The sequence below is a fragment of the Penicillium solitum genome (assembly GCF_028829755.1).
Source record: "Penicillium solitum strain IBT 25940 chromosome Unknown utg000001l_segment0_segment0, whole genome shotgun sequence".
In the NCBI taxonomy this organism is placed as follows: Eukaryota; Fungi; Ascomycota; class Eurotiomycetes; order Eurotiales; family Aspergillaceae; genus Penicillium; species Penicillium solitum.
Window position 1 is genome coordinate 1,415,187 of NW_027072121.1, and position 25,864 is coordinate 1,441,050.

Below are 25,864 nucleotides of genomic sequence, written 5' to 3' on the forward strand. Positions count from 1 at the left end.
TTCTAAGAGGTGGCAATCGACCAGCAAGGCATTTTACCTACAGTGACTACGCAAAAGTGTTAACACCCCTTGAGACCCACCTATCCCACCGCCCGTAGCTTGGCTCTACCGCCTACCAAACCCTCACCCAAGTCATGCTATAAGACGCCAAAATATCTGGAGCTCCCCTTAACAATATGCCCCATAGTTTCCAAGTGTGTTTTCTATTCAGCAGGGTAGTTTTTAGCATGATAGGTTAGCCATAATATCTACCTAGAGAATCTTGGACGGATATTTAGTCCGGCAGGATATTATATAAGCATCCAGTGTGGGGCCTGGGGTGTTAAAACTTTTGCGTACTGACTGTACATAGGGAATAATAACTAATTGACTAGGTAGTCGAAATTGCCCGACTCAGCTCTGATATAACGAATTTGTAAGGCGGAGAGTTTAACCGTGTTTGTAGTAAGGGCAAACTTCCGTTATTACTATGGTGGATGAATTGAAGCGGAGTACTCCGTACTTTACTGGAATCTTTAGGCACAGGCTTCTATATCCATATATACTGTTGGCTATCAAAGTAATTCATGTGTCTCAAAATTCATATCATTTCAACTGTTAAGTACCCACCGACAACCCCCACCCCCCATCATAATGGATAGAGCAGAGCCAAGGAGAGCAAACTCTGGGGTATAAATAAAGACTCAAGTCTTCCTTGCTGCGTGTCTCAAGAGTCCACATCGATTTCGGGTGGAGGATGGGTTCAAGGTGCTGTTTAAGCGGCCACATAGTAGGTTGTGTATAAGCGGGCGCAGTTCGATGTTGGCATTGTCGTCAGATAGGAGGACCGTATTGTCACTCTACAAGCTACGACCGGTTTACTTCTATACCAGGCAAATGGCATCTACGAGGATAGGATAAGGACAGACAAGATAGGCCAGAACAAGGTACCCAATCCACCACGAGAATATTCCCGCTGGGAAAGAGACCGACTCTTTGACGAAGCCCGGAAGGCATTCTCAAGCGAGTCTTGGCTAGACACTAGGTCGAAACCCAGTGTCCGCCATCCAATTCAACAATGGTTATGCGGAAAACATCACCTCTCGTGAAGCCTCATTGTGAAAAGGGAAAAGCAGCAGTAAAAGGGTAATAATCAATTCATGTCTCTCCCACGCCTATCCTGGTTGCCGGAGTACAAAATCAAGACCATGTTGGATGCAGAGATCAAAGGGGCCCGCTGACTGTCAGTGGGGTGTCCGTCCACAAATTTTGTTTCCTCGAGTACTCGGGATAATTTTTTGGTTCTTGTCGAGTACCTCGTACTTCACAGGCCCTACCCAGCCATTATCTCTGATTTAGAGACTTAACGGATAATTCCATCGTACTTGGTCTTGTACCACTTCATGGTCTCGGAGGTGGTGATGCGGTGGTTGACACCGATCTTGGACTGGCAGCGGCGGCGCTTGGCAACACGGGCACCGGGGCGGTCCCTAAAATAGTTTGTTAATATCCAGGATGGATCATGGTAAAATTCAGTGTAGTAGAAAACTTACATGCAGACGAAGAAGTCCATGCCGTAGATACCAATACCGGGGTCGTACTTGATACCGAGATCGATGTGCTCGCTGATACCGAATCCGAAGTTACCGGTCTCGGAGAAGTTGCGCTTGCGGAGCTCGTACTCCTTGACCTTGAGGCCACGCTCGAGGATCTCCTCGGCCTTGGCGCCACGGATGGTGACGTGGACGGAGATCTTTTCGTTACGGCGGATACCGAAGGTACGGACGGTGTAACGGGCCTTGCTGTAGACGGGGGTCTGACCGGAAAGCTGCTCGAGAACCTTGGCGGCACGAGTGAGTCTATCACCGGACTCTCCGACGGAGATGTTCAGGACCAACTTCGACAGGCGAAGGGATCGGCAGGGGTTCTCGGCCTTAGCAACTTGGGCGGACTGCATAATGTTAGTCGCAAATTATGAAATGGTGTATCTAGTCAAAGAGTAGATATTTGAGGGAAATTCAAGATTGAGTGCGCGCAAGATGGGAATATCCAGGTTGGGGCCCGGATTAAATGGAATACAGTAAAACAAAGCAGTCGATCTGGAATGTGTGATTTGGGTTGCAAGGAGCTGAACATACCATGACGGCGGTTGGGCGTGAAGTGGTTGTCGACTGAGGAGACAAGAGTGATCGCGGAAAAAGAGAAAGTGTGGACTGTGGGTTCCTACACGTGACTTGGAAGCCCTGATCTTTGCTTTGGTAATGAGCCTAATTTTAACGCTTAGTCATAAAAGCCTTTGACCCGTTTTGTGCCTTAGGCACAAAAGAGTTTGCCTGTCCAGGATGGATCGAGCTGACTCATGTCTTAGGTAATCCAGTATCAAGAACTGGCAGACCCGACAAGCTTGAGCTTCATATCTTTGATAGGATCTCGCATCTTTGCTTCATCCGCCACAGTAGAAAGACTTTCTCTATCTACTGATATCTATTTTTTGGTCTGTCAAGTCGCATCCGTGCGCGCTCTCTGGCCAACATGGCTTCCCACAAGATGGTGAGTTTCTCGTCCCCATTTGCACCCCCGAAACCCGTGCGGTCAATGGCTGTCGCTAACTTCTCTCGTTTAGCAAAACCTTGTGAGTCTGGCTCAAATTACTTCTAGTTCTCGATTGGAATATCTAACTTCTCCTCCAGATTAACTACCGGATGCGCGTAACATTGAACGATGGACGTCAAATGACCGGTTCCATGCTTGCATTCGATAAGGTATTTCTCGCTGCTTCAGAAACCAAGGCGCTCAAGCTGACCTTTCTGCTCTCTAGCACATGAACCTAGTTCTTGCAGACACAGAAGAATTCCGTCGCATCAAGCGGAAATCCAAGCCCGCTGCCGGTCCCACAAACGCCCCGCTGGTCGAAGCGGAAGAGAAGCGAAGCCTCGGTCTGACTATCGTGCGCGGTACTCAAGTCGTGTCTTGCTCTGTTGAAGGTCCTCCTCCTGCCGACCCCTCTGCCCGACTTGGAACTACCGGACCCGGCGCAGCTGCCACTCTTGCCGCGGGCCCTGGTATCAGCAAGCCCGCTGGCCGCGGCCTGCCTATCGGACTCGGAGGCCCTGCAGCCGGTGTTGGTGGACCCCCACCCCCAGGCGGCTTTGGATTCCCCCCTGGAGGTTTCCCAGGTGCCCCTGCTCCCGGCTTCGCTGGACGTGGAGGCCCCCCCGGTGGACCTCGTAAGTACTCCCATTTGCCTATACTGACTGAGACTCAAACTGACTGGCTTCTTTCTAGCTGGTTTTGCGCCTCCTCCTGGATTTGCTCCTCAGGGTGGCCCTCGTAAGTTTGCGCCCAAATAATTATCCCATTCCACCTTCCATGCTAATATTTCATTCTCATAGCTGCCGGTTTCCAACCTCCTCCTGGCTTCCAGCCTCCCGGTCAGGGACGCGGATACCCTCCTCCTGGATTTGGTGGCAGGTAATTGGAAATGTGCACAGAGGATTATTCTATGCTTTAAATTATCGGCGATCTGATTTCACCCCGAAAGGAACAAGGGCGGCTCAGCGCAGAATAAGAACAATTGTCAACGCCTCCAGCGAGAGATAACGATACGCGGACAGGCTAGATTACCCCCAACTTCTACTGGGCAAGGCGTTGCGGCGCATGGATGGAGGTCGTGTCGAGGAACAGGACAAAAAAGACCAAAATCCTTTTGAATTACGCATTAAGTTAAAAAAAAATATGCTAGCTTTTTAAACGCAGCCTTTGCATTCAACCCCGTCTAATATCCCAAATCTTGATGTCCACTTCGTGTTAAATTATGTTGTGTCTTCTATATTGTATGCTGGCTCCTTCCACTGCCTACATAGATAGGCCTATATGTAACAGATTTGCGTTCGTAACAGATACCACCTAGTTGTTTTCTTCCTTTGCCGTTATTTGAACATTAAATCGTAACATAAGGGTGAATTTGAGGTGATCAGCATGAAGTATCAATTCAATATATATTTTGTATAGTTTTTCTTATATTGCGCCCGAAAACCACAATATATGAAGAATAAAACTAAAAACGATGATATTGTACATAACCACCAATAGTTACTAGCTATTTGTACTCATCTCGATACAATAAAATGATACTTGATCTATAAAATATCAGTTTCAACGAAGATGATATTGTAGAAATCCAGTGCACGTGACACGACCGACCCCGGGCGAGTTGAGCACTTCCGCATCATCCAGATACCGACCTCTCCTCCCCCGAATCCAATCCCGTGTGATAACTCCCAGCAACTTCACCATGGCTGCTGTTATTAAGGCAATCAACGCCAAGATCCGCTCCAACTCGGTGCTGGACTATGTCTGCTCAACCCGTACGTATCGACCCCGGTTTCCCTTCCGTCCCGAGATCGGCCAACGGCGAATGAGACCGAAGGAGAATAAGCACTGGCAGCGACGTCAAGGATGAGAGGAACTCGCCTTTCCCTCTCAAACTTGCACTCTCACAAAGCAGTAAACCGCAAATGAACTGCACAGATTGCTGACAATCAATGGCGCTTCCTAGACTTCTGGGGCCCCGTCTCCAACTTCGGTATCCCCATTGCCGCTGTGATGGACACACAGAAGGACGCTGAGATGTACGTTGTTATTCGATAGATGATGGGAGCTTTGGATTTCGTCTTCTGCGTTACCCTTGGCTGCAATAGTCTCAGAGTAACTTTACTGATACCTCCATCTTCACAGCATCTCCGGCCCCATGACCGGTGCCCTCGTTGTCTACGCTGCCACCTTCATGCGCTACTCTCTCGCTATCACCCCCAAGAACTACCTCCTCTTCGCATGCCACTTGACCAACTTCGGCGCCCAGACTACCCAGGGATTCCGTTATCTCAACTACTGGAAGTACGTTTCATCCCCCCAAGGCCTGTTTTGGTTTTGTTTGCCTACAAGCATCATATGATTGTGTTTACTAATTTGGTTCTACTTTGCAGGTGGGGAGGTCGGGAAAAGCAGCTCACCGAGCAGGCTGCTAAGGGCGGCGCAGCCGCCGAGGCCGGTGCTTAAGAATCGTCTCCGGGAAGAAATTGTTTGTGCTTTTTTCGGGTTTCATTGGGGCCAATAAGCATCTGTCTCGCTTCGCAGTATTGCACCTCCATACACATGGTCTGCTGGTTTCTGCATTGGGACCAGATGAGTCTCGGACAATGATAAAAGAGGAGGCATCTAGAGGGAGACTTGCGGTTTGAGGAAGACGCTTAGATATCGGCGCTGGTTGCACTAGTTCCAGTCTGCTGATAGTCACTGTACATATGCTCTATATTATTGCGCTCGAATCATATTCCCTTTCTGGGATGACCTATCTCTTTGATCGTGAGAACTTCGAGATTCGGTGACGGGCTCGGTCTGTTATTTTTGATTCATTCCTGATCCGATGAACTTCTAAAGAAAGCCCCATAAATATGATCTAGTAGATAGCCCCCCAAACCAAGAAAATATTTATACAGAAAGGGTAGTCTGACCCCAAAATTCGCCGACTATACTGACAATTTGACCGAGACTGTGAATGAACATCACAAGTATGCCCTCCGTCCATGTGTTGAAGCAACATATGAAAACCCAATGATAGATATGTCAGTCTAGGGTTGAGACAGAACAAAGAAATACAACAAGACCTATCTCGCCACGCTTTACAGTAACCGAAAAAAAAAAAAGTTCTTTAAAGAGAGTCACAGTATCCTGGGCTTTGAGGGACGTCAGGGCCCATCCAGCTCATGAGGGTCAGGTACGTCGTATAGACGCAGCATATGGCGCCGAAGACAGCAAGAGTAACGTCGGCAATCGCCTGGCGTTTGGAGCGAGCACAAGCACGCAGGTGCAGGAGGGGCTACATCGATGTAATGAGTCAGTCATACCGTTATGTGATGATTAGGGGGATATAGGATGAGGACATACCGGGTATACGTAGATCAATGGAACACAAGCAAAGCTTCCGACCAGGGAAACGAACTTGTCTAGATCATTTGCACCACACCAGGCGATAACAGCACAGACCATAACCAGGAAGAAACGGAAGCCGTTCTTCTTCCACTTGATATATGGGTTATACTTGCCACTGCGAGTGAAGAGCTCGTTCTCCATAATGCGGATAGCGGGGAAGAGCTGCAACGGAGTGCTCAGCAGGATGGCGAGTGAGTAGAGGAACTGGACAACGTTGACAAATTTATCATCCTGGGGGAGGTTAAGAAGAATGACGGTCTTCGTGGCCGATCCGTAAGCCGCGTAACTCAAGGCACCGGCAGACAGGAAGATAAATGTGATCACAACCATGACACCGGCCAGGACACCAGGGAACCTGTTTGGCTGCTTCATTGACTCCTGAATCGGGATGATGAGACCGATACCTTCGTAGGTGAAGATGGCGGTACCAATGAACATGGACCAGTTGGCTGGATTGAAGGAAACGACGTCTGAAATGCCGCCCTGGTCAACCAGAGTGCTGATATCGTAGTAGTAGATATATAGTAGACCCAAAAGAATAAAGGCATCAGCAATCAGGGCGGTAAACCCAAGTTTGCTGATGTCCCGAATCAAAGACAGAGGGAGGAAGATGACCAGCTGCAACAAAACCATGTACTTGATGTCAATGAATGTCACACACTTGCTCACAGCTAGCACGAATGCCTGCAAATTTTGCGAGACGAAGACAATGTACGCTGCCACAAAGCCTAACTGACTCAGGACAATTGATCCAAGAATGATGCGTCGCATGTGCTTGCCGTATAGGATGCCACCGATGTCACCGAAGGACCCTTCGATCTTCATGCGAGTATTGACCAAAAGAATGAAGGCATAATAGCTCAGAATTGAGACTCCCAGAAGCACCATGCTACTGAAGAGTATACCACCATTGAGGAAGGCTCTCGGTAGGAACAAAATGCCGGTACCCACAAAGGATTTGAGCAGTAAGAGTACTGCACCTGTTGTAGTAGTGGTTCCTGGCGGTGAGCGCTGCTTATGCTTTCTCTTCTTCCGACCCGGTGTTTCAGGCTGCAATAGCGCTGCGTCTTCTCCAGACTCTCTGCCCTCTTCGGCCTCGTCCCAGGCATCGGATGAGAAGTACTCGTCCGGCCCTAGCACCTCGTCATCTTCCTCCAATTCTTCTCCGGCGAAGTGTCCATAGAGAGTCAAGAACTCCAAGAAGCTCGTAGTTGGGAGTTGAGGTGCGCCATGTCCATGGGGCGCCCCTGTATTTGACCCGTGGACACTTCCACGGTGTGGACTTCCAGCTGATCTTCGTAGATAATCTCTGCGGAACCCTCCTGGAACCCGGATTGTGTCAATGTCTTCCGTATCGGCCTCTGGCCTTGGTCGGCTGACGCTGAAGCTCTTGCTGCGCAGGAACCGCCCTGCGGCTTCGGCCTCGGCATCCTCCGCCCAACGGTAAACTTGTCGTGTGATATCACCACCCTGAAGCTGTAGACTCGAGAAGTTATCCTCACCACCAAGGCTGGTCGCAATTTCCGACTGATTGTCTGTATGTTCCGTGACTAGATGCCGCTTGATAACTTCAGGGTCTTCGTATGGAGCCATACCCGGGGAGTCGGTTCCATTTTTGGTATCGAAAGAGCCATATTGAGAGGCCAATGGTCGGGTATCTAGAGTCGACTGCACCGCAGGGGATCCGTTATGTCGCGACGGAGTTCCAAATCTCGGCGGCGAGCGACCAAGGCTTTCTTGGAGCTGGGATGCAAGGATAGAATGTCCAGGACCGGGGATCGAGGACGGATTGGCAATCGACTTGGAAAACTCCTGCTCGGTGCTGATATTTGTGACAGGTCGACTGGCCGGAATACCCTGTCGAGACGACAAGGATGTTCCCAACGAAGGGGAAGGTACGGGGGATGCGAGGCGTGCCATGGAAGCCTGTCTGTTACCAAACTCAGGTGCGGGGGACCTCGAGCGCACTGAGGACGAGGCTATTGGCACAGATCGAGCTGGATTTAGGGACGAGCCCTCTCCATTATCCGTCATTTTGAAGGTGGCCTCAGGGTCAACTTAGCTCCTGACAAGATGCCGTGTTTAGGCTCGAGGAATGGGCATGTAAAGAAGGCCGGATGCTTGAAATAACAGTGCAGGTCAGCTTCTCGGAGGGAAGATTCGGGTGAAAAGGCCAAGGTTTAACTGAGGAGGGTTTGAGACACTAATCATAGCGCCAAGCACTCCATGGCCGATCGACTCCAAGTGCGGGTTGATGGGATGCAAACTGGGAAATGTTTGCACCCCATCAACGTCATCTACTGATAACAGCTTGTTTTTCTTTTTCGGTTCATTTGATATAGCGCTGTGTCTTTGTAGACTCAATGGTCTTGCTGGGACTATTAGCTTCTGTTATTTAAATTGCTTTGTTGTTTATACCCCCATGTTCATACCATAAATCTTGCAACTGATATGGCGAAACGAGTCGGAGAATCCTCCGACTCCTTGTCTCGGCGACGCCCAACTTTCGCGACTCGGACCGCTCAAGAGGATGTCTCACGTCTCGACCCAGGAGACTCGGCCCATGCTATCTCCGATGAACGTACTCGCCTGCTACCCTGGCCACCGACTCGATGGGCCCGTCCGTATGAGCCCGTGAATTCGTCAGAACCAACCGATGACCAACGCCATTCCTCACCCGTACATTACTTCCGGGGCCTTTCTCAGTGGTGGCACAGTCGAGGGGATCACGATCAAGAACAAGAGACCGGTGGAGACACCACTTCACAAAATGTGTACCTGTCTGCGAATCCTCTCCGCGACGTCCGCGCCGATAAGAAACATCGATCCCGATCGGTAGATGAACCGAAGAAGCTTGGTACATTCTCTGGTGTCTTTGTCCCAACGACATTGAATGTCTTGAGCATTCTTATGTTCCTTCGGTTTGGATTCATCTTGGGACAAGCTGGTGTATTGGGCATATTAGGTGAGCATACATCCTCACAAATTCAGGATCCCACGTCTGATACATCAAAGGGCTGCTACTTGTATCATACACAATCAACCTCGTGACAACGATGTCTCTGTCCGCAATTGCAACCAACGGGACGGTCCGAGGAGGTGGTGCATACTACCTTATTTCTAGATCCCTGGGCCCCGAATTTGGTGGCTCCATCGGCATTGTATTCTATCTTGGCTATGTTTTCAACACCGGCATGAATGCCGTTGGCTTAGTGGACTGTTTTACCCAGAACTTCGGTGTGCAGTCTGGGGATTGGGCCAACTTCCTGGAGGAAGGCTTTTGGTGGCAGTACTTATGGGGAACTATTATACTGGTATTTTGCACAGGAATTTGCTTGGCAGGAAGTTCCATATTTGCGAGGGCAAGCAACGGGCTTTTGGTCATACTACTCGTGGCAACCTTCAGTATACCGCTATCTGCGGTTTTTATGAAGCCTTTCCCAATCCCTCGGCAGGGCGTTGAGTTCACAGGACTTCGATTGAAAACTTTGATGGGGAATCTCAATCCTCATCTAACTAAGGGTGCTGCAGGGAGCCAAATAAAAGGGCGAGAGAACTTCCAGGACCTCTTTGGCATTCTATTTCCTGCCACAGGCGGCATCTTCGCGTAAGTTGCTGACATCAGACTTTCAACTCCATTTCACTAATTGGCCACCAGCGGTGCAAGTATGTCCGGTGACTTGAAGAACCCGAGCAAGGCTATTCCTAAGGGTACACTCTCGGGTTTGGCTTTGACTTTTGTCGCCTATGGGCTTGTCATCCTTGCGATGGCGGCCTCGGTGACCCGGGAGTCTTTCTATAACAACGTGAATGTTATACAAATTGTAAGTTATTCTTTAAGAGAGGAAAACCACAAGCACGCTCTAACTGGGTTTAGGTAAATGCCTCTGATAGTGTGATCCTTTTAGGAGAATTCGCAACCAGTTTTTTTTCCGCCCTGATGGGTGTGATTGGATCTGCTAAACTTCTTCAAGCCATTGCGCGAGATAGCCTCTTGCCTGGCATAGGAATCTTTGCCCAAGGCGCGCAGAAAACCGACGATCCCGTATATGCCATCATCATCACTTTTGTGTTCGCCCAGGTCACAATGCTCTTCGACATCAATCGCATTGCGTCCTTTGTTACTATGACCTACTTGATGACTTTCCTCGTGACGAATCTCGCGTGTTTCCTCTTGAAAATTGGCTCTGCACCCAACTTTCGTCCGTCGTTCCACTACTTCAATTGGCAGACTGCAGCGGCTGGAACGCTCGTCAGTGGGATTAGCATGTTTTTTGTGGACGGTGTTTACGCTACGGGATGTGTAGGCATCCTGGTGATTCTCTTCCTGCTGATACATTATACCTCTCCTCCTAAGCCTTGGGGCGATGTCAGTCAAAGTCTGATATATCATCAAGTGCGAAAATACTTGCTTCGCCTGCGTCAGGAGCACGTCAAGTTTTGGCGTCCTCAGATCCTGCTTTTTGTCAGCGATCTCGACAAACAATACAAAATGGTCTCCTTCTGCAACTCGTTGAAGAAAGGATCTCTGTTTGTACTAGCTCATGTTCTCGTGACCGATGACTTTTCAGCAGCTGTCCCCGAAGCACGTCGTCAACAGACAGCATGGACAAAATTTGTCGAGTATTCCAAGATCAAAGCCTTTGTCAACATTTCCGTTTCGCCCGCTGCAGAATGGGGTATGCGAAATATTGTCTTGAATTCCGGACTAGGCGGCATGAGGCCTAACATCGTTGTGATCGACCAATTCCGATCGGACCACTCGCTCGTTGAAACCTTCTCCTTGAACAGTGGTCGCAGAGACTCGAGGACTAGACGCCACTCGGTCCACTCGAGCACGCAAGCCGAGGATACCACCGGCTCTGGGTCGGCAAACCCGCCTATGAGCGGGCAGAGTTATGTCACAATCCTCGAAGATCTCTTGTTCAAGCTTCGGATCAATGTTGCCGTGGCTAAGGGATTCGAGGATCTAGAGCTACCAGACCCCCGCGGTCGCCACACTAAGAAGTATATTGATTTGTGGCCGATCCAAATGTCCGCCGAGCTGGGGGCTGATAGTGAAAGCAAGCAAAACGTGCTGACCACTAATTTTGACACGTACACTTTGATCCTTCAACTGGGTTGTATTCTCAACACTGTTCCTTCGTGGAAGAAGACATACAAAATCCGAGTTGCGGTGTTCGTGGAGTACGAGACCGATGTGGAAGATGAAAGAGGGCGGGTTGAGGCTCTCCTTGACAAATTACGGATTGAGGCCGAAGTCTTGGTTTTCTGGCTTGCTTGTGGTGATCTCCAGGCTTATCAAACTATCGTGAATGATGACCCCTCCGTCACAGCCGCTACTCGAGAGAGAGTTAATTCCGCTCTACAGGGGGAGGACTGGTGGCAAGGCGTCTTACGAGCTCGTGCCCTAGATCAAGAACCGGATTCGGACAGAACCAGTGACAGTCTTCATCTTGATAAGGCATATACGTGGCAAGGACCATCGAGCCAAGACAGTGGAGCCAGACCTTTACACCATAGAGTGACTGGCTTGAGGAAACTGATACAGTCCACTCGTCGCAGACGATCTGTCTCCAGCTTCCGGGCTTTAGGAGGAGTGAACCTCGGTATGCAAACGCATCGCTTGCTAGATGCGTTCGTAGACTACGACAGCTCCGATAGTGCGAACGAGAGCGAAGACAGTGACCTGGAGGCGTATGTCAGCGATCCAGAACCAGAGGACGGTGGAGAAGACATAGCCAATGCTCGAAACGAGGCTGTACCCGTTTCCGGCTCTTCAAGGCTCCTTGGACGATCCAAGACCGATGACTGCAGTCCTACCGCAGACTCCCCGAGCACACCAGTGCGTGCGAGCTTTCAAGTTGAGGAAGCATCATCCTCACAGCTAATCCCGTCCATAATCGAGACTGGCGACGATGCCTCCCCGAAAAGCAAACCTCTAGGTCTACGGCCCCCCATGAGCCGTACTGCATCCAGTAATCGGTTCAGCTCCTCGCCTATCCCCGAAGCCAAAGTGATCACCGAAGCCGAGGAGGGCAATGGACCATCTATCATGTTTGCGACGCAAAACTCACCTCCCCGATTTGCAAGCAAGCTAGATTCTATTTACGCCCGTCGTCCATCTGCCGTGTCTCCCACATCCCCCGGTGCCCACAGCAGTACACATGCAACCGGATACCCTGGTGTAGCGTCGGTTGCATTATCTTTCAATGATCTCCCCAGTCGAGCACAGCATCTGATTCTGAATGAGTTGATGGTCCAGCAGAGTGGGGATACTGCTGTTATATTCACGACTCTGCCGTCTCCAGTGGAGGGGACTTCACTTAGCGCGGAAGACAGTGCGTCTTATTTGAGCGACCTAGACGTCCTGTGGAACGGCTTACCCCCGTGTCTGCTGGTGCACAGTAACAGCATGACTGTGACGATGAACTTGTGATGAATTGACGATTTGTGAATTATACAGCACTGCACATAGAACATGCTAGATTTTTTTTAGGTTGGTAGAAGTATGTATTTGACAGCAATATTACTCATGGACATATTCTAGCTAACTAGGTATACCTTGGTAGGTACATAGCTATTAAATTTGACCACAATATACTCCGTACGTTACCTGTAAACAGATGTAAATGCCAGACACAAAGGCATAGAGACGATCATCCCGGCGCTACTGCACGCCACAAAAATCTCTGCACTTTCTAGGATTATCATTGTATGACAGATAAAAAAAGAGCAGCATTGTAAAGATATCGGGAAATAATATAGTAGAGAAGTACGACCTTATTGACCTTACGATCTTAATAAGAAATTAATATGACCAATTGGTATTGTTGTGGCTGTGATTGGGTGATTCACCTCTCGTTCCCTGGTATACCCAGTAGCCTCGAGCACTTCTCCCCCAACTTTCTACCTTACTCCACGTCTCTTGGTTATTGGGCTCTTTGGTGATTTGGCTCTTTGGCTATTATACTCATTCTTTTACCTTCTTACTTTCTTCAATTCCTTGAATTATTGTCTATTTCTATCTGTTTAATTCCTAATCCAACCTTCACCCCCTTTGCCCCTCGAATTCCAAGCCTGTCATGACCGAGAATGCCACCCGCCCATTGAACGGTATGGGTACAAATCCCGTTTCACGTCGTACAGTCGACTTTCATCCTGAAAGCACGGTCAAAGTTCTCCCTATTCACCCCAAGGGTGTGAACGGAAACTGTGTCCTGGACGATTCCGACAGCGCCTCCGTCTCCTCCGCCTCAGAAACACAAGAAACGATTGCCAGGGAACGCAAGCGGCCGATAATGACCCGCAAGGCCTCTTCGCCTATGGCGCCCACCTTTATGGTATCCGCGCCGGGCAAGGTTATCGTGTTTGGCGAACATGCTGTGGTTCACGGCAAGGCTGCCATGGCTGCGGCCATTTCTCTTCGCTCCTACCTTCTCGTCACCACCCTCTCTAAATCACAGCGTACGATAACGTTGAACTTCCGGGATTTGGGTCTTAGTCACACTTGGGATATTGACACTCTACCCTGGGACAAGTTCCACGAGCCCTCAAAAAAGAAGTTTTACTACAGCCTTGTCACCGAACTCGACCCCGAACTTGTCGACGCAATCGAACCACACCTCCAGGGCGTCTCCAAGGGCCTTCCAGAGGAGCAGCGCAACATCCACATCCGCTCCGCATCCTCCTTCCTCTACCTCTTCCTCTCTCTAGGCTCCCCGCAAAGCCCAGGCTCTATCTACACCCTTCGATCTACCATCCCCACCGGAGCTGGCCTAGGTAGTAGTGCTAGTGTCTGCGTCTGTATTAGTTCTGCGCTACTTCTTCAAATTCGTACACTTGCCGGGCCCCACCCAGACCAGCCACCGGAGGAGGCAGAGACACAGATCGAGCGTATCAACCGCTGGGCATTCGTTGGAGAGCTATGTATCCATGGTAATCCTAGCGGCGTGGATAACACAGTGGCCGCAGGCGGCAAGGCTGTGATTTTCCGGCGCGACGATTACTCGAAGCCTCCAACAGTCGTCTCGGTGCCCACTTTCCCCGAACTTCCCCTCCTACTTGTCAACACCCAACAAGCGCGTTCTACAAAGACAGAAGTCGATAAAGTCGGAGCTCTAAGAACTGCCCATCCTATCGTGACGGAGTCAATACTTAACGGCATTGATCAAGTGACATGCTCTGCACAACGTTTGATCGAGGACCCTAGTTTTGAGGGCATCTCTGAGGCTACCCTCGCCCACTTTGGAACCCTAATCCGTATCAACCACGGCTTCCTTGTCTCCCTAGGCGTCTCTCACCCCCGTCTCGAACGCATTCGTGAACTTGTCGATTACGCCGACATCGGTTGGACAAAGCTGACCGGTGCAGGCGGTGGCGGCTGTGCGATTACCCTCCTCCGGCCTAACGCGAAGGCCGAAATCAAGCAGGACCTCGAACAGAAATTCGTTGAGGAGGGTTTCACTACGTACGAGGTTACCCTCGGTGGTGACGGCGTTGGTGTTCTCTACCCGGCCGTCCTGCGTAATGGCTCGGACGAAGAGGGTGGTGAGGAGATCGACCAACAGAAGTTCGAAAATGCCGAGGGCCCTGAAGGTATTGAGCGTCTTGTTGGTGTCGGGGTCGAAGAGAAGAGAGAGGGCTGGAAGTTCTGGAAGCGAGCTACCAATTAAGCCGCTTGTCTTGGCCTTGCAACGCGGTGTGATACAAATCCCGACTTCTTTCTTTTCCTCCTATCCTGGATCACCACCTTCTGCGGCCCAATTTGGGAAAGTCATTCAGGTCAAGACTTTTGTTCTGTCTTGGTTTTGATTTGACCTTCTTTTTACCTATTCATCTCCCATTCTTTGTACACATTATCCTTACCCACTATATGCATTATACACCACTTCTTTTCTTTTTTGTCTTCATTCTCGGTGTCAACCCTGATGGTCTACCTTGTTGAGTTTTGTCGTGGACGTCACGAATGCATTTACGTTCGTCTCCATCTCTGTTCGGATTTCGGTTCTGATTCTGTTTGTTGCCCTTTCCCTCGCTTCTCGATTTCTGCACCTTTCGTTCCGGGCTTTCTCTTTGCATGAATTAAATTGACGACATGACTGTGGAAGGACTACTCCCCTAGATCGGTTCGGGTTCTCAAATACATCGATCACATAATACTATTGCTCTACTTGATAGAATTTTTCTGCTGTTTTCCTCTACAGAGACAAGTAGACATCCCAACCCCTCCGAAGTGATAGATGCAGCCACAGATGCAACCAGCCAATGGGGGATTCTTCACTCCCACAGAAGTCAGTAGGGTGACTGGGAATAGCTTCAATTTGATGAAGCCAACCTTTGTTTGGTGCATGCAGTTTCGGGATGATTTATGAGCAGAGTTGTAATCCAGGGGGAAAAAGCAAAAAACTAAAGGAAATGAAAGCCCCAGGCGCGGATCGAACGCGCTACCTTGCGATGAATGCTGATATTGCAATCGCACGCTCTACCAAATGAGCTACTGGTGCTCCTGCTGAGGGAAAATTGGTCAAGTTGGTATCTTCTGGTAAACCGATTTACTCGCAATGCGGGTTGTGGAGATCATTGACTTGGATTGGCTGGACCATATAAATTTAGGGGCCCTAGGTAACAACCTTGAAATATCAAACATTATATAGCTATAGATGATGGCCGACAGACCTTGTTTACTTTTAATTCACCGGTAGATGTGGACAGAGCTACACTAGCTATTCAACATAGTGGTATTGATTTGCACTCCTTCATTCAAACCTTTGAACTTGAATGAATTTGCTTCACATTTAATTGAATTATCTGATTCCCAAGCTGCCAATGCAACCTTAGGATAGCGCTAAAGGATCAAATTAACGAGACTAACCAATGAGAGGACCCTAGGAGCTTCAAAGCTTCCAAGGTTGCTCATAGCTTTAATATTCTTCCACAAGGCTTCGTTGGCCCTGATGCAATGCAATGGGGATCTTCTCTAAGCACTTAGCGGCAGCAGCAAAGAACCCGAGAAAGACCTTGCTGGGCCGTAACACACGGCTCATGTATTCGGGGTGGAATTGCACACCGACAAAAAAGGGATGATCACGGATCTCAACAATCTCGATACGCTTACCGGTAAAGTCTTTGCCAACAACAGCAAGACCGGCCTTCTCAAGTTCCTCAACTATTTCTAGGTTGATTTCGTACTGGTTTCGATGCCGCTCCTCAATCTGAGAAATCGTGGGGCCATACAACGCTCGCAGCTTCGACCACTCCGTACCCTCCTTGAAGATACATGAATGCTTGCCCAGACGCATGATGTCACGGCCATTCTCTTGATTGCGTTCAGGCATGTGGATGATTACATGGTTCTTGGATTCTGGGTGGAGCTCTTGGCTCCCAGCATCTGGGATACCCATGACATAGCGGGCATATTCAACCACTATAAGTTGCATGCCAAGGCATATGCCCAGCAATGGCTTTTTATTAATCCTCGCCCATGTGATTGCCTTGATCATCCCGCCGGTGGCGCGAGTACCAAAGCCGCCAGGCACGATAATACCCTTGACGCTACAGAGATCATGCCAGGCTTTGTGATACTTGACTGCGGAGTTCTGGTAGGTCTCGTCCTCGAGATGCGCGGCGTCAATCAATATGATTTTGACTTTCTTGTGGCAGTACATGGCTGCGTGTTCGATAGACTTGGAAACACTGAGATAGACATCTTTGTTAGAGGTGTATTTTCCCACAAGGGCGATTGAGACTGTGTCGGTGATAGTATCTTGACTTCGAACAAGATAGACCCAGTCATTCCACATGCGCTTGCCTTGTTCTATACGGCGGGTTGGTGTTCGATCAAGTGGAAGTTCGAGATACTCGCAGATGATGGAGAGGAGATTCTGTTTCTCGAGGAGAAGCGGTACATGATATGTAGTTGATCCGTCGTGTACGGAAATGACCTGTTCCGGTTCCATTGAGCACATATTGGCGATTTTCTGGATGGTGGCTGGATCCAATGGCACCTCGCAGCGGCAGGCAACCTTTTATTAAATTAGTTTAGAATGTGTGATACGTGTATATGGACGAAGAGTGATAGCATACTAGAAGTGGACTCAATCCAGCGCTCCGAACGTCGGAAATGGATCTTTGAGTCGGCTTCGTCTTTTGCTCACCAGAAGCTCCCGGCCTAGCCTGATGTTAGCTTATAGCAATATCTCACTTGAAACAAGAAGAGCTTACGGCACGACAGGGACATAAGCTACGTGGATTTGAACGAGATTTTCTTTGCCGACCCTCTTTCGAAGCTGAGCGAGAGCGTAGATAAAGGGCGAACTCTCGATATCGCCCACGGTACCACCTAGCTCAATAATACAGACATCGGGCTCGGCTCGGGACTCGTCCACGGGTATCTTCGCCGTCCGTTCGATGTATTCCTGGATGGCGTTGGTGACATGAGGCACCACTTGAACAGTTTTGCCTAAATAATCACCGGCCCGTTCCCTAGAGATGATGTCTAGATAGATCTTCCCAGTCGTGATGTTATGACAACGCTTCAGAGTGGTTGAAAGGTAACGCTCGAAGTTGCCAAGGTCAAGATTTATCTCACCACCATCATCCGTAACATAGATCTCTCCATGGCTAGGTTAGTTAGTATGTAGGTCTGTAAAAGCTGCATTAAATCGGTGAGACTTACTGAAGTGGACTCATAGTCCCCGAATCGATGTTGATGTAGGGGTCTATCTTGATAGTGGTGACGATAAACCCCTTGCTTTGCAGCAGTAGACCTGCGCTCGAAGCGACGATGCCCTTCCCTGCCCCAGAGATGACGCCTAGAAATGTCAGTCTTTTATATCTTCAGGGCTCTTATACCTCACGCTAAATGTGAAATATGGAGACTGCCCCGCTTTTCTCCACGGGCTAAAACGGCAGAGCCACTTTCAAGGGTCTGGTAGATCACTATTGAACTCACCTCCAGATACCACGATGTACTTCATCTTAGCACTCTAAGGGTCGAATCTGGATAGGAATATTGATGGAAAGTAAAGTAAGATAGAGAGAGAAAGAAAGCTAATCCCGATTGGGAATATTTATGTATGACATGTGGGGTGGCAGATCAGACACCGCCTTTCTTTTCAGACAGTTTCTTATTTCAGCTTCTTCTTTGGTCATCATTTTTGTTTGTTATCAGAAGTGAGGGGATTGGAAAGCAGGAGGGACCAATTTGCTACGTAGGCCTATACAGGAAGATATGTTGTCGCCTGAATCTTAAGGCGGAATCCGGATACACTTTGTACGATACACTTGCCAATATAATACCGTACATTGTACAGCGGTATAGCTTCGTGCACCATCGGCTGAATTTCGATATTAATATCCTTTTAGCCATCCAAACAATGGATGTTCAAAGGGTTGACTTCAACTACGATGTGACTAGTTACAAAAGTATCCCGAGGTCCCGATCCGACCTCGGGAGTATCCGACGTCATGACTTCTCTCAACTCAATACTCAATACACACCAATTCATAATGCATGGTGCAAGAATAAAGCGAATTAAGGTGCACAAGAAATTCAAGAGCATGATCCAACGAAAATGTTCAAAAGATGCTTGTCGTGATTAGACACCCGTCTCCCTACATGTCGCCATGTCAGTAGATCCAATAGACATGATGGTTCGCATGCGGTGTCCATTCAGGGTCCATGATGCCTCTGTGGAGACCGCCTGTCAGGCCAGGTTCAACACGAACGAATCACACCTCATAGTCAGCAAATCACTCTGTCCAAGACAGGGGGATCGCCTTTCGAAAACCTTAGCCTTTCTAAAGTATGGCTTTTTATCGACTCTTTTCGCTCCTCTGCAACTCTTTGTTATATTCCTTCCTATAGGTTCTGACTCGTCATGAAGCCTAAATCTGTGTCAGGCGCCGGCCTCGCGACATCTATTGCTTTGGCGACGTGTTTAGCAGGCGCGTTGGCTAAAGGTAATAGTTCGACTGTTCCGCTCAGGTTGACAGTCGCAAGGGAGGGTGGCAACAAGTCGAGTCCGCTTCTATATGGAGTTATGTTCGAGGTGAGCAAAATGCTAGCTCCATGCGTAAGTTACTGTACTAAGCTTTAATATTGTTAGGAAATGGACCACTCCGGTAAGGGATTTGCATTTACTGCCCAGGTGATTACGAGCATGACTGACTATCTTAGGGGATGGTGGAATCCACGGACAATTGCTACAGAACAATGGATTTCAAGGAACTAGTCTTGGTCTGACTGCCTACGCTCCGGTGGGAGATGTGACAATCTTCCAGGATACCTCAAAACCCGTCAGCAAAGCAATTACATCCTCGCTGAATGTCGAAGTACCGGATGGGGTAAAGGACTATGTTGGCTTTGCCAATACGGGCTACAAGGGAATTCCAATCACCGGCGCCACATACAACTGTTCATTCTGGATGATGGGTAACTACTCGGGAACTATCAACCTGCAGCTCGTTGGGTCGCATAGTGGTTCGGTACATGCCGATCATAACTTGACTGTCAACAGTACGGATTCAAAATTCACGGAATTCAAAACCAGGTTCAACACTACTTATACACCAAAAGGGGACAATGAGTGGCATTTGACATTCGATGGATCGAAAGTTGCTGGTAGCTCGTTGAACTTTGGCTTAATCCAGCTGTTTCCCCCCACTTTCAAAGGAAGAGAAAATGGGTTACGCGATCACATTGCAATGTTTCTGGACGAGGTCAACCCAGCGTTTCTCCGTTTCCCGGGTGGGAACAACCTCGAAGGTTTGGAAGTTGATTCTCGCTGGAAGTGGAACACCACGATTGGGCCCGTGGTAGATCGCCCAGGAAGAGAAAGTGACTGGTTTTACCCCAACACAGATGCCCTCGGCCTGGACGAATATCTGTGGTGGTGTGAAGACATGAACATGGCGCCACTCCTATCTGTGTGGTCAGGCAAGTCCTATGGGGACATCCTCTCCGGGCCAGACCTTGAACCTTTCATCGAAGATATCATGAATGAGATGGAATATCTCTTTGGCGACTCCTCGACACATTATGGTAAACTGCGAGCCCGCAATGGTCGGAAAGATCCATGGAAGGTTGATCTTATTGAAATTGGTAACGAAGATGACCTGACCCGTGGCTGTGACACCTATCCGGATCGTTTCAATCAAATATACAAGGCTATCCACGACAAATATCCACACATCACGTTTGTTGCTTCCCATGGGAACTATTCGTGTCTGCCATCTCCACTTCCCAAAGATGTCATCATCGATCTGCATCTGTATCGCAAACCAGACGACTTTGTCAAATTGTTCAATCAGTTTGATAACCAGCCGCGGAACCAATCAGTGATGATTGGTGAGTTCGGATGTCGCAATACCACAAAAGAGAGAGGAGTATACTGGCCTTACATGCAGGGCAGCTGTAGTGAGGCTGTGTACATGATCGGAATGGAGCGCAACAGTGATATTGTCAAAATGGTGGCCTATGCACCCTTGATGCAGCACTTTGATTTCGTCTCCTGGTCGGTAAGAATATCTATCTATTCAAAAGACGTTAGAGATATACTGGGAATATAGCTGACCACACTGTTTCTACTCATAGCCCACCCTGTACGGTTTCGATTCGGCTCCCGACTCTGTCACACCTTCGGTTTCATATTTTGTGCAAAAGATGTTCGCATCCAACAAGGGTGACACCATTCTTCCAGTCCACTCATCGGCAGGATTTGGACCTGTTTACTGGGTGGCTTCGAAGACAGGTTCACAATACTACTTGAAGCTGGCAAATTATGGCCACGAGCACCAGAATGTTAAGGTGAGTATACCAGGAACCAGAAGTGGTAGACTGGAGATGCTTGCCGGGCCCAAGTATCACGGCGACACGCCTGACAACGTGCAAATCCAAACTGTCACCACCAGTGTCTTCAATGGGCAAGGGAATTATACAATAAGCATGGATCCTTGGGCTGTCGTTGTTCTGGCAGTCTCCTGAACGAGATGATTGTACATTCCAACATTTGATGTTTCATGCGATGTGTGCATTGTTCATTGATCGAAGAATGCCAACATATGTCCCATAGATCTCAAGATGAAATTTCTGCATTTGACTGATTAATATATCCTATAATATAGTCGGGGATATATAAAGGAAATTTTCAATCCAAAATCCCCACCGGAACCTCAACAACCTTATCACGTACATAATCCGCAAACCCCTTTCCAAACCCATCCAATCGACTCGAGCTGCTAACACCCCGACCAAGAATTCCATAGATCACAAAGTGCACAGCATGAATGTGTGGGAATTCCACTCTCTCAACCAAGAACGACTCATCCCAGTCATCATCATCAACGAGAATTTCTCTCATTCTTTCAACGCTCATATAAGACCGCAACCAAGACCAGTGAGCAGAATTAGGAACAAAGATCCCAAAGTTGAGGTTAGATCCTTTGTCACCAGATCTGGCAAGAGCAATGTCTCCCAATCGAAGAGCCCGAGTTGGAGATTTGAGGAGGACGACTTCATCGCTGGATGGATTGTGGTTGTAGCTGGCCCGTGGCTGTAGTGCTTTATACGCTGGTGGATGACCTGTTGGGAATGATATGATAGAATCGGGTCCATCCATGAAGTTGATCTCCTCATTGAGATCGTCTTGTTTGACTATAGCAGGGTAGTAGGCTAAGAATGGACGTGGAACTGCTGTGCGCATGTCGAGGGAGCTGTGGAACCCTGGATGGTTATAATTAGCTCGGATTATAGATGTCAATATAATATATATTCGTTCGCACCTGAGAAATGCTTTAGAGAAACATCCTTCATTGCTCTTACAACAGCGAGAACATCGTCGGCCTCGACTGCAGCAACAAAGATCCGTAGGTATGTGGTGCTTTGTCGCTGTGATCTAGGGTTCGGAGCAGGGACGCCGATTCTAGAAATTCACACGTCAATACCAGTTCAAGTTGAAAGATAAGATAAAGTCACCTTTGGAACTCAAGAGTGTCAATCCGATCAATGGATTCCTTCGCAATGAAATAGCGGAGTTGTCTTTCGATAAGATCCCACTTCTCCTCAGTGCCATATCCAGTAGCATTCAGTAAAACCTGAGCCTCGAAACCACCAGGATAGAACACGGCTAGCTTGGTTGTTGGAGGAGGGGCATAGCCTCGTATTCCATGAACGCGAACTCTAGATGGAGTTTTAGTGAGTAGATAAACACAACGATGAACTGAAAAAAAAAGACACTTACCTATCCTTTCCAGCTTGTTCAACAACAACATCATCCAGAATAGCACTAACATCACTATTCAAGTAAACATTTCCCTGAAGCTCATACAAAAGTTGACACCGGACAGTATCAACATCAATGATACCACCAGTGCCGGGATGTTTCACAACAACACACGATCCATCAGAATCAATCTCCGCAATGGGAAATCCCGGCTCAACAAATGTATCGACTGGGTGCCGGTCAAACCCAGAGAAGTTGCCGCCAGTAACATAGGCCGAGCACTCAATAAGATGACCCGCCACCAGGGATCCAGCAAGACGGTCATAATCTGACTCCGACCAGGAGTGCCAGTACCACGCCGCTGCAATGACAGGACTGGCGTCTGCAACTCGGCCGCAGATGATGATATCTGCTCCGCGACGGAGTCCGTCCACGATTCCCCGGGCACCGAGGTATGCGTGTGCTGAGACCAGAGGGACGGGCTTAGTGGTGTTGGTGAATGCATAGGTGAGAGGGCTAGGTTTGACGGAAGTGTTTCCTGCATCCAGATGTTGGAGTTCTTCTGCGGATTGCGGCATGTTAGGGCCAAATTTGGCGTAGAGATCATCTCCTGATAGGTAAGCTACTCGCAAAGCGAGGCCTTTTTGCTGGATCTGTTTGTAGGATTTAGTACATAGATTCATGGAGTCCGAAGAAGAGGGCACTGACCAATTCGTACACTTTCAGAGCTAACCCCTTCGGATTGAGAGCTCCTCCATTTAGTACGACTTTGATGCCTTTTTCGGCGATCACGTCAACGGTCTGTTGGATACCCTCCCAGGCTGTCTGCTCGTATCCGGGATGTTCGCCACGTTGGAAGGCCTGCGCATTATTCGCCATGTTGACCTCTTAGCTCAGTTAGTCCTTAGTGCCTCCTTAGTGGATATTGCTAAGGAACATACCCGCCAGGTAGTCACCCGTGATAAAGTCGACATCTCCTAGAGTGGCTTGGCGATACATCTCGTATGCAGGATCGCCTTTTGTACATTAGTACTGTTGGTTGTTGGTTTAATCTAGGCGTTCTGCATACCATGATAGCCTGAGCAATTGGCGACTCTGACTGATCGGCTATTATCACTTGGATGGGAAGACATTGTATAGTGTTGTAGTTCCCGTATTTTTCCCATGAAATATCGAGATAAGTTGTTGATTTTAAATTAAATCCTTGTAGAATATAACTAAATAGTTGAAATCGAACCCATCTACTATTATATTCTGGTTCTTCCAAGTTGAACCCCCTCGGCTGCAGAGAAGGACACCGAGGCAAGAGCAAAACCCACGGGAAATCCGTCGAGTCATAAACTCCGTGGGCCGTGGAACTACCACGGTAACCACTTCCCCACTGATTGAGCCAATTAAATGAGACTGATGGACATCGTTCAAACCAAATCCAGGGTTGTTCGTGATTGAGGCTGACTTTTCAGATCATAGATCATATCCCATGGGCTTTTTGCTTATTCCCCCGTGGCGTTTTCCAAAGCGCCGGGCTGCGGGGGGATCACATCGCTTCATGTCCAATTAGGAAGGATTTCAATTTCTGGACCAGTAGGATCTTCTCGCGATTGTTGGGTAAGATTTTGATAATGTCCAAAAGAAAATACGAGTTGGTGTGTTGTAACTCGGGAGGCTTCTTTGCCGTAATCTTGCCCGGGCAAGTATAAATGGAGCGGGACGATCGGCGTCGGTGTATTTGGTGACCCTTGAAGATTCGCTTAACAATAGCAATTGTCACTTCCTTTGTCCCCTTTGTTCTATTATATTTTTGTTTGTCTTCAAGCCAAAATGCACGAGACCATCCCTGGGAACGAGGTCTACGGACCTGGAACATATATCGACAAGACCGTCCTTCCTGTACCGGAAGATTCTCGCCGAATCTTTGAACTACTGGCGTCACGAACACCCGGTTTCACAAAAGACACTGCACTATGGGATACTGTTAGCTTTGAAGGCCGACCGGACCCTATGGTTCCTGGCCCGATGAAGTCCCCCGTCGTGACAGCGGCTCTGCATGCTATGTGCGGGCTAGTTGGAAACGAACTCCTTGAGCTACGGGATGGAAAGCCAGCCAAAGAAGCTAGCGTGACTGTAAACACAGATCATGCTGGAATCTGGCTTGCATCGACGTTTACCGCGTTCGTGAATGGCAAAGATATCTCGACTCTTGCACGGGCTCGTGAACTTCCAAACATCTTCGACAGGGATTTTGAGAAGGGGTTCGGGGTTGGTCCGTTGGCTGGCCGAGCCACTGCACTGTATCCCACCAAGGACTCCGGGGTGTGGTATCAACTCCATGGGTCGCTGGATGCAAGCAAGACACTCTGCTCGATGGGGATCAACATGGATGTGCCGTTGAAGTCGTTCCAGGAGGGTTATGAATATATTCGGGAACATGTGCAGAAATGGAGTCCCGATGAACTTGAGATGCACAATGTGAGGCATGGATTATGTGGGAGCATCTGCTACTCGCCCGAAGGCTGGAGGAAGACAGAAATGGGGAAGCGGCTTGCGGAACACCCTCTCGTGAATTACACGCGTGAGTCGTATGCGCAATCGACGCCGTCGGTTCCCTTAACTCAGCTCCCTGATCGTCGGCCTCTGGCTGGTATCAAGGTCGTGGAGATGGTGCGGATTATCGCTGGGCCCACCGTTGGGGTGATCCTTGCATCGTTTGGTGCGGATGTCATCCGTGTCAACTGTAGTAGACTGGCAGATTTGAATGTGAGTGAAATGGACATTGCTTTTTATCTCAAAACAAAATGCTGATCATGCTCGCCCAACAGGTCCTCCAATTAACCCTCAACGCCGGAAAACGCACGATCGATCTCGATATTGGAAAGGAGGAGGACATGGCCCGACTCAAGGAGTTGGTGGGCGACGCAGACGTGTTCGTCCAAGGCTTCCGGTATGGGTCGCTTGACCGGAAGGGACTTGGTTTGCAAAACATGCTGGATGTGGCAGCCAAAAGAAACAAGGGCATTGTCTACGTCGATGAAAACTGCTACGGTCCATCCGGACCATTTGCCGAAAGGCCTGGTTGGCAGCAGATCGGGGATGCCGCATCGGGTGCTTCATACGTGATGGGTCGGTCGTTGGGATACGATGAAGGAACTAGTGTTCTTCCACCGCTGCCGATCTCTGATATGACTACTGGCGTTGTCGGTGCGTTGGCGACAATGTTGGCTATTCGGGATAGGGCCCAGAAAGGTGGCTCGTATCACGTTGTGAGCTCGCTTGTGGCGGGAGACGCAATTCTGGTGGACCCCGAAGTTGGCCTCTATCCCGTTGAAGTGGTAGAAAAAACTCTCGATACGTTCAAATTCGCACGCTCGTCTCCGGATCAGTTCGTCTCGGAGATTATGATCCAGGTTATTGATGGATGGAAACGGGTTTTCCCGGAATATCTTGCACAAGACTCTCCGTTTATGATGAGCTTTGAAGATAGCCCATGGGGGCGGATGGATATGTTGAGGCCTGTGGCCAGACTAGATGACAAGGACGCAAGTCCTAATTGGAAGAATGCTCCTGTTCCGAATTGCCATCACGATCAAAATATCACTTGGCATGATCATGGCGCAGGGAGACTTTCTGGATTGTCATATTAGTATATACGATATGACGCCATGATAATCATA

At 48.9% G+C, this 25,864-nt stretch overlaps 10 protein-coding genes across 10 annotated transcripts; 6 read left to right on the forward strand and 4 right to left on the reverse strand.

The window, feature by feature from the left end:
* Positions 1–1,118: 1,118 nt before the first annotated feature.
* Positions 1,119–2,415, reverse strand: N7455_000573 (60S ribosomal protein uL5; the record flags this gene model as incomplete). Its single annotated transcript, XM_065603831.1, has 4 exons — positions 1,119–1,469; positions 1,533–1,930; positions 2,118–2,246; positions 2,380–2,415. 4 exons carry the CDS (start codon positions 2,413–2,415, stop codon positions 1,343–1,345), a joined length of 690 nt encoding a protein of 229 aa, XP_065462322.1. The 3' UTR covers positions 1,119–1,342.
* A 96-nt stretch (positions 2,416–2,511) lies between these two features.
* On the forward strand, positions 2,512–3,454 carry N7455_000574 (small nuclear ribonucleoprotein-associated protein; the record flags this gene model as incomplete). Its single annotated transcript, XM_040952164.1, has 6 exons — positions 2,512–2,529; positions 2,603–2,611; positions 2,670–2,741; positions 2,798–3,206; positions 3,265–3,309; positions 3,372–3,454. The coding sequence occupies 6 exons, from the start codon at positions 2,512–2,514 to the stop codon at positions 3,452–3,454; spliced, it is 636 nt and encodes a 211-aa protein (XP_040817132.1).
* An 819-nt stretch (positions 3,455–4,273) lies between these two features.
* Positions 4,274–5,037, forward strand: N7455_000575 (pyruvate transporter MPC1; the record flags this gene model as incomplete). Its single annotated transcript, XM_040952410.2, has 4 exons — positions 4,274–4,346; positions 4,538–4,610; positions 4,717–4,875; positions 4,965–5,037. 4 exons carry the CDS (start codon positions 4,274–4,276, stop codon positions 5,035–5,037), a joined length of 378 nt encoding a protein of 125 aa, XP_040817186.2.
* A 652-nt stretch (positions 5,038–5,689) lies between these two features.
* On the reverse strand, positions 5,690–8,004 carry N7455_000576 (putative amino acid transporter; the record flags this gene model as incomplete). The annotated part of the gene is made up of 2 exons (XM_040952097.2): positions 5,690–5,857; positions 5,926–8,004. 2 exons carry the CDS (start codon positions 8,002–8,004, stop codon positions 5,690–5,692), a joined length of 2,247 nt encoding a protein of 748 aa, XP_040817349.2.
* Positions 8,005–8,421: 417 nt separating this feature from the next.
* Positions 8,422–12,409, forward strand: N7455_000577 (putative cation chloride cotransporter; the record flags this gene model as incomplete). Its single annotated transcript, XM_040952276.2, has 4 exons — positions 8,422–8,935; positions 8,986–9,577; positions 9,629–9,794; positions 9,848–12,409. 4 exons carry the CDS (start codon positions 8,422–8,424, stop codon positions 12,407–12,409), a joined length of 3,834 nt encoding a protein of 1,277 aa, XP_040817212.2.
* A 646-nt stretch (positions 12,410–13,055) lies between these two features.
* Positions 13,056–14,645, forward strand: erg12 (mevalonate kinase; the record flags this gene model as incomplete). The annotated part of the gene is made up of 1 exon (XM_040952079.2): positions 13,056–14,645. One exon carries the CDS (start codon positions 13,056–13,058, stop codon positions 14,643–14,645), a length of 1,590 nt encoding a protein of 529 aa, XP_040817416.2.
* A 1,248-nt stretch (positions 14,646–15,893) lies between these two features.
* Positions 15,894–17,948, reverse strand: N7455_000579 (uncharacterized protein; the record flags this gene model as incomplete). Its single annotated transcript, XM_040952260.2, has 5 exons — positions 15,894–16,994; positions 17,056–17,140; positions 17,194–17,592; positions 17,648–17,783; positions 17,924–17,948. 5 exons carry the CDS (start codon positions 17,946–17,948, stop codon positions 15,894–15,896), a joined length of 1,746 nt encoding a protein of 581 aa, XP_040817446.2.
* Positions 17,949–18,851: 903 nt separating this feature from the next.
* N7455_000580 (alpha-L-arabinofuranosidase A) lies at positions 18,852–20,956 on the forward strand (the record flags this gene model as incomplete). Its single annotated transcript, XM_040952264.2, has 4 exons — positions 18,852–19,022; positions 19,080–19,095; positions 19,151–20,490; positions 20,567–20,956. 4 exons carry the CDS (start codon positions 18,852–18,854, stop codon positions 20,954–20,956), a joined length of 1,917 nt encoding a protein of 638 aa, XP_040817383.2.
* Positions 20,957–21,119: 163 nt separating this feature from the next.
* N7455_000581 (acyclic terpene utilization AtuA family protein) lies at positions 21,120–23,326 on the reverse strand (the record flags this gene model as incomplete). The annotated part of the gene is made up of 7 exons (XM_040952081.2): positions 21,120–21,694; positions 21,754–21,893; positions 21,947–22,150; positions 22,212–22,846; positions 22,902–23,080; positions 23,135–23,209; positions 23,263–23,326. The coding sequence occupies 7 exons, from the start codon at positions 23,324–23,326 to the stop codon at positions 21,120–21,122; spliced, it is 1,872 nt and encodes a 623-aa protein (XP_040817163.2).
* Positions 23,327–24,014: 688 nt separating this feature from the next.
* Positions 24,015–25,834, forward strand: N7455_000582 (uncharacterized protein; the record flags this gene model as incomplete). The annotated part of the gene is made up of 2 exons (XM_040952143.2): positions 24,015–24,950; positions 25,013–25,834. The coding sequence occupies 2 exons, from the start codon at positions 24,015–24,017 to the stop codon at positions 25,832–25,834; spliced, it is 1,758 nt and encodes a 585-aa protein (XP_040817440.2).
* Positions 25,835–25,864: the final 30 nt, after the last annotated feature.